This window comes from Myotis lucifugus, unplaced genomic scaffold, assembly GCF_000147115.1.
Source record: "Myotis lucifugus unplaced genomic scaffold, Myoluc2.0 scaffold_45, whole genome shotgun sequence".
NCBI lineage: Eukaryota > Metazoa > Chordata > Mammalia > Chiroptera > Vespertilionidae > Myotis > Myotis lucifugus.
In genome coordinates, this window is record NW_005871093.1 from 5,396,467 (window position 1) to 5,402,804 (window position 6,338).

At 57.7% G+C, this 6,338-nt stretch overlaps 2 protein-coding genes across 2 annotated transcripts in view; both read right to left on the reverse strand.

Annotated features, from left to right (window-relative positions):
* Positions 1–295, reverse strand: part of LIMK1 (LIM domain kinase 1) — a 44,822-nt gene extending 44,527 nt beyond the window's left edge. The window contains exon 1 of the mRNA XM_023753416.1: positions 271–295. Coding sequence (XP_023609184.1) covers positions 271–295 — 25 coding nt within the window. The remainder of the gene's footprint in view (positions 1–270) is intronic.
* The window catches only part of ELN (elastin), a 28,547-nt gene that overhangs the window by 710 nt on the left and 21,499 nt on the right, over positions 1–6,338 (reverse strand). Inside the window, exons 23-32 of the mRNA XM_023753417.1 lie at positions 6,106–6,162; positions 4,954–5,049; positions 4,811–4,870; positions 4,124–4,261; positions 3,548–3,586; positions 1,833–1,913; positions 1,688–1,747; positions 1,316–1,417; positions 651–689; positions 390–443 (exon numbers count right to left, since the gene is read on the reverse strand). Of these exons, the coding sequence (XP_023609185.1) occupies positions 417–443; positions 651–689; positions 1,316–1,417; positions 1,688–1,747; positions 1,833–1,913; positions 3,548–3,586; positions 4,124–4,261; positions 4,811–4,870; positions 4,954–5,049; positions 6,106–6,162 (699 nt within the window). The 3' untranslated portion in view covers positions 390–416. The remainder of the gene's footprint in view (positions 1–389; positions 444–650; positions 690–1,315; positions 1,418–1,687; positions 1,748–1,832; positions 1,914–3,547; positions 3,587–4,123; positions 4,262–4,810; positions 4,871–4,953; positions 5,050–6,105; positions 6,163–6,338) is intronic.

Sequence of the window (6,338 nt, forward strand, 5' to 3'; positions counted from 1 at the left end):
CACAGATGAAACATTACTATCTGCCTTTATACCTAGGGAGTCGATATACATAAGAAAAAACCACAGAACACCATTCTTGATTCGTTTTACTCATACTCATTTTTATTATTTTTATTCACATTATTCTTGGATCTCTTAATTGATGTTTTGTTCATTTCAAGTCTATCAGACTACTTGCTTTCCTCTATTATATATTATATAATATGCATTCGTTTTATTATATCACCCCATTTCCTAAAGCACAATAATGTATCAATCAAAATTCCTGACCCTTAAGCCCCCGCTTGGAGGCCATGTCGCCTCTCCCCTCTCCCCTCTCCCCTCTCCCCTCCCCCTTGTGGCCTTGTGCTAGCTGCAGCCCCAGGGTTGCACAGCAGAGATGGCCCTACCTCCACCTGGGAATGGCCTGGCAGCTCCTAGGACGCCTCCAAGGCCAGCGGCACCTGAGAAGAGGGCAGATGGGGTTTGCGACAAGGTACAGTCTAAGGAGCATGAGCCTCCCCTCCGGGTTCTGGGGTCAGGGAGATCCCGGACAGGCTGTTAGGACCGAGCAGGATTGAGGCCTGAGTGGGTGAGACGGGATGGTCAGGATGGGGCGTATTAGCAGCCTACAGGCCTGGGCAGGAGGAGGGCAGCGGGGAGCTACTCACCATATTTGGCTGCTTTAGCAGCTGCAGCTGGGGACACACCTGGGGAGATGGGGTGCATGAGAGCCCAGAAATATCCCTTCCCTCCCAGTCATGTCCCCCTTCTGACCTGTTCACTGTTTACCATCTGCCCACCGACTCATCCTTCCGCCATCCCTCCACCCCTCCTTTATCCAACTTTCCAAAAGTCTTTATTAAGCGCCTACTGTGTGTCCAGTCTTGTGGCGCACACAGGAAGAGACTTCAGGCGGGTTTAGGTAGGGAGATACAATGGCGACCCAAGAAAGAGTGACACAAGGCCCAGGATGGCAGAGACTTTGGAAAAGTAATTCCGTCCAAGCTTTGGTTTTCTTCCCCAGTAAGTGGGCTTGACCATCATTATCCTAACGAACTCCCGCTTGATGTGGTCATGTGGGTTGAAGGAGAGGAGAGGGAGAGGGAGGGTCGGATCCCAGCTGCACAAAGCAGCCTTCGCCCCTGCTCGCTCAGGCCCCTCTAAACGCCGGAGGAGCCAGAGAAGGGGGCAGGCCCACCACAGCCCTGAGTGAGCAAGATATGGCAAATGGGAAGGGCTCTCTCTCTCTCTCTCTCTCTCTCTCTCTCTCTCACACACACACACACACTCATTCACTCACAATAAACTAATGGATTCTAGAGCAGCCTCTTACCTCCAAAGCCCCCAGCCCCTGGGACACCTCCAAGTCCCAGTCCTCCAGCTCCGAGCCCGCCAGCTCCGAGCCCACCAGCTCCGAGCCCTCCAGCCCCGAGGCCTGCGGAGAGAGCTGGGTGTTAAAACCCCATCGGCGAGACCCCTGCTGCTCGTCTGTGAAGAGCTGAAGTTTTCCTCCCAGTCCCCAGGTGGAGCCTGAGCTTGCAGAGCCTTTGTGGGTGCTGTGGGGCCAGGAGGTGGCTGGGCCCTGGGGAGACAATGCCCCTGAGGGCCTCGGGGCAGGGCAGGGAATAGTGCTCCCCAGTGCATGGTCTGAGGCCCCCCAAACCCTGGGGACTGTTGGCAGCCCCCACCTCTACACAGTGCTCACCATATTGGCCAGCTTTGGCAGCAGCCTTGGCGGCAGCAGCCAAGGCAGCAGGTCCGGCTCCTGAGGACACAGAGGGAGCTCAGGGAGCAATTCTCCACAGGTCCGTCTCCCTCCCTGCCCAGCCCTTCCTGGGGTTTCAACTCACCTGCCACACCACCTGGGACACCTGCTCCACCAAGACCACCAAGACCTCCAACCCCGCCAAGGCCCCCAGGCCCTCCTGCTCCTGAGGAGAGGGGCAGAGAGTCAGTCCCCCATTTCTGAAGGACAGGGTATCCCTGACCCAGGGGCGTTACCCAAGCAGACGGTTGGTCGAGGCCAGGTGACCCAGTGGAAGGAGCACTGGACAGAAGTCCATTCCCAGGCACCTGGGCCCATGTCCCTGACCAATCAGTCAAGAGCGAGCTTCCTTGCCCTGCCAGTGTAGCTCAGTGGTTCAATGATGACCTATGAACTGGGAGGTCACGGTTCGATTCCTGGTCGGGGCACATGCCCAGGTTGTGGGCTCGTTCCCCAATAGGGGCCATGCAGGAGGCAGCTAATTGATGATTCTCTCTCATCATTGATACTTTTCTCTCTCTCTCCCTCTCCCTTCTTCTCTGAAATCAATAAAATTCTATTAAAAAAAAAACACCAAGAAAAGAATAGAGCGAGCTTCCTTGAGCCTTGGCCTGCCCATCTTTTCTCCTTCCCCCTGGGCTAGCACTGGAGCCACAGGTGGCCATAAGCTGCGGAGGAGGGAAGACTAGTCTCAGGTACTGACAGTCCTGGGTTCCAATCCTGCTTTCTCCACTCATTAGAGCTGTCGCCTCCTCTGAGCTGCCACCTCTCCCTAAAGGAGATGATGATCCTTTACCCCACTCACCCTACAGGTGTTGGAGAGTAAAAGAGCACGCCATCAGGGAATGTACCCTGAGTTTTGAACTGTTGTCCAGAGCAGAGCTGCTACGAATAGCAGCAGCAGGAGTTCCACAGTTCTCGGTGCTTCTCACGGATTAGCCTGCTTATTATTCATTGCAACAGGAAAGGTGGGGACTATTGTCATCCCCACTTTGCAGATGAGAAAATTGAGCCGCAGCAGAGGTTAAGCAATATGCTCAAGGTGCCACAGGCAGGAAGTGGCTTTGGAGCCTGTCCCCTTAGCTGCTTTGTTTCCCTGGCAAAATGCGCTAGACTCCGGCTGGCAGAGCAGCCAGCAAGGAACAGGAGAAGGCTTGTGGGTCACCGGCCCGCCAGGGGTGGGACTGAGGAGACTGGGATTTTCCGAGGTGGAAACTGGCCCCAAGTGGACTGGCCGGGCTGATTGGTGTTTCCCTGGCAGAGGCCCTGGCCTGGCTCTCAGAAGGCCAAGAATTCAGGGGCCACAGACAGTGTGGGTCTGGCCAGCCAGGGCTGCTGAGCGCCAAGTGGAGGGGCAGGCTTGTCTGCCACGTCTTCGTGGCTCGTGGCAGGCGCAGTCGTGCTGACTGGGAGGTGGGCGGGGGGCCGGGGCTCTGCTGGCCAGGAGGCAGAAGCTGCCTCGCTGACAGCAACCCTGCCCTGGGCCCACAAAACTGAGGGCCAGAGGGGCCCCTGGGGACCACGGTTTTCACCAAGGTGGACTTGCTCCCAGGGAGGCCGGAAATGTGAGGGGCCTCTTTGGTTGTCCCAGGGCTGGAGGCTCGATAGGCATTTCGTGGGCAGGAGCCAGGTCTGCTAAGCTGTCATGAATGTGTCCTAGAAACTGCCTTTTTCCACCCTGTGCTGCAGGCGCCGGGCATGGGGCCCTGGCCCAGAGGGAGGGGAGAAGGGTGACCAGTGCATCAGGGACGGTGGGGCAGCAGTGGAACCAACCGTGGTGGTCAGTATGGGGGCACTCACCATATTTGGCTGCTTTAGCAGCAGCCAAGGATCCAGGTACTGCAGAAAAAGGAAAAAGGAAATGTGGGGTGGTCAGCAGCTGAGCTCTGTGCTGGGGGTACTGCTTCCTCCTGGGAGCCCTCCCTGCCTTCCTTGGCCTTCTTTGCTCCTCTCAAAGCCCTGAAGCTGTGGCTCCCCAGCCAGGAGCTCACCCTGCCCGGGTAGATCTCCGGTCACTAACCATGTCTCTGCCAGTCTGGTCTGGGAGCACGTGAGGGCTGGACAGTGCCTCCTCCTTCCATCTGCCCCTCCCAGCCCCTTCAGGCTCAGTAACCACCAGGTGAGAAACTGGAGCTCCTAGTGGCCACAGCACACTGCTGAGGGCGAGCCAGGTGGGCCCACTCACGCAGCCTGGGGCTTCCTCGCCTGGCCTGCCCCCCATCTGTTACCCTAGTCATCTGACTGCTCAGGAGAACCTAATGGGGAATTCACTATGAACCCTTCGATGAGGTGCTGGGGGATGTGCTGGGAGGGAGCATGCAGTCTCCCCTCTCTGAGCTCAGGGGTCATTCCTGCCCAGGTTAGAAGGCCTCTCACCTGCACCCGCACCTGCCCCAAAGCCAGGAACACCAGCACCAGCCCCAAATCCGGGAACACCAGCACCAGCTCCGAATCCAGGAACGCCAGCACCAGCTCCAAATCCGGGAACGCCAGCAGGAAGGCCAGCGGCAGCCCCTGGGAAAGATGGGCAGTGGGATGGTGACAGCAGGCAGGAAGCAGGCCCCTGTGGGGTGTCCTGCCCGGGAGCCGAGACAGGCCCCAAGAGAAGGGGCCAGACCCCTTAACCCACCCTCTGTGCTGCCACCAGAATGGCCTTCCGAGAGCTCCCGCTGACCACCAAGTCCAGCCCCTCCCCCAGCTGGCATTCAGGGCTGCACACTCACTACACCGCTTTCCTTTCCAGCCCAACCTCCACTCTTCCCTCTGGATGAACTCATTTAATTCTCCCAACAACCTCCTGCAGCAGGTGCCATCAGCACGCACATGTCATGCCCGAGGACAGGAAACTCAGAGGTCACTCAGCTCGTGTGGGGCCCCGGATTGGAACCTGGGTCTCTCCTTTGCTAAATCTGCTTTTCCAACCCCTTGTCTGCTGCCTCGGGGACCTCCCGGCCGGCAGTGGGCCTGAGAGCCTGCATACTGTGGGGCCAGCTCCCGCCTGGGTCATGCTGGGCCAGCCTGCGCTTGGCGGGGTGAGGAGGGAAAGCCAGGCAGGGCACTCACGGAGCTGGGCTTTGGCGGCCAACTGAGCAGCAGATTTGGCGGCACCCGGGGTCCCTGCTCCTGGATGGAGAGGGAGGGGGTGTCAGGGTGTCAGCCACGGAGGATTCAGGGGCTCCTCAGGCCCACTTTCTCACACAACTTACCTGTAACGCCGCCGGGGCCAATGCCAAGACCAGGAACCCCGCCAGCACCGGGGAAAACGCCAAGGCCGGGAACCCCGCCAACGCCAGCGCCAGGGCCTAACCCTACAAGAGCGAGAAGAACTAATCCTTAACCCAGTCTCGACCGAGGAGGACAGAAGCCAGTGGAAAGAGCAGCGAGCTGGGAATCAGGAGCCTTGGGCTTTCATCCCCGCTAGGGCACAGATTGCTGTGGACCTTGGGCCAGTCATCTTCTCTTTATGCGTCTCAGCCTCCTTGTCCCTAATATGAGGCATGTGTAGGGTCAGGAGTTCTTAACCTTTGGAGGGACAAGGACCTGTTTGAGACTTCTGAGGGTGGTGGAAGCAGAGCTATGTGGTCAAGGGTGCTCTACAAGACAGGCAGACACGGGTTCGAAGCTCAGCTCAGCCACCATTTAGCTGTGTAACTGTGAGCAAGTTACTTAAGCCCTGAGAACCTCAGTTTCCACATCTCTAAAATGGGAATGATGCTACCAACTTCATGAAGTTGCTGTAAGGATTGCTTCAGCAAATGGCAGCTTTATCTAAAAAGGGGTTATTTGTCATATGTGAGTTTCGGGGGGGTCAGTGGACCTAAAATTAAGATTTCTCTGGCCTAGACAGCTCTAGATTTTCTGATCTGAATCTTGCTGCCCACAGGTCCCTGAAGCCAAGGCGTGTAGATGCCCTGGCCCAGGCCTGGTAGACATTTAAGTTCTAAGGTGGGGCTACTGCCATTGGCTATGTTCAGGAAGGTGTGGGTGCTTGGGGCTGCCAGGGTGGCCCTCAGATCTATGGAGAAATGGAGAACCTTGTCAGGGAGCAAGAAATACTGCATGGAGGGTGGTGGGCACCCAGAGGAACCAGCTTGAGGTCCAGAATGGGGGCGGCCCAGCTAGATTGGGGGCAGTAGGGGCTTTGGGAAGGGTGCGGAGGTTGGTTCTGGGGTCTCACCAGGGCCTGTTCTCGCTTTGTTTTCCTAATCAGAGACTTGACCCACACCTGAAAGTGGCCAGATGGGTCAAAGGCCCACAGCGAGAATGTGAGCTGCGGGGCTGCCAGACCCCAGAACAGAGGACAGGAGAGCGGTGCTATAGGATGCGCACTGGGAACAGAGTCGGGGTGGGGCACATACCATATTGAGCAGCTTTGGCGGCTGCTTTGGCGGCTGCAGCTGCTGGGGTTCCAGCTCCTGGGAGAGGTGGAGAGAGGAGTTTGGGGAGGGGCTCCCTGCACCCCTCCTCACTCTTCCCCAACCCCCACAGCTCCAGGGAGCCTCCAGAAGACCCGTGCTGTGCTCTGGGCTGCCTCCTTATGCTGGAGCCAGAGAAGGAAGGTTTCAGGGCCTGCTGTGAGGCCCGTAAAAGG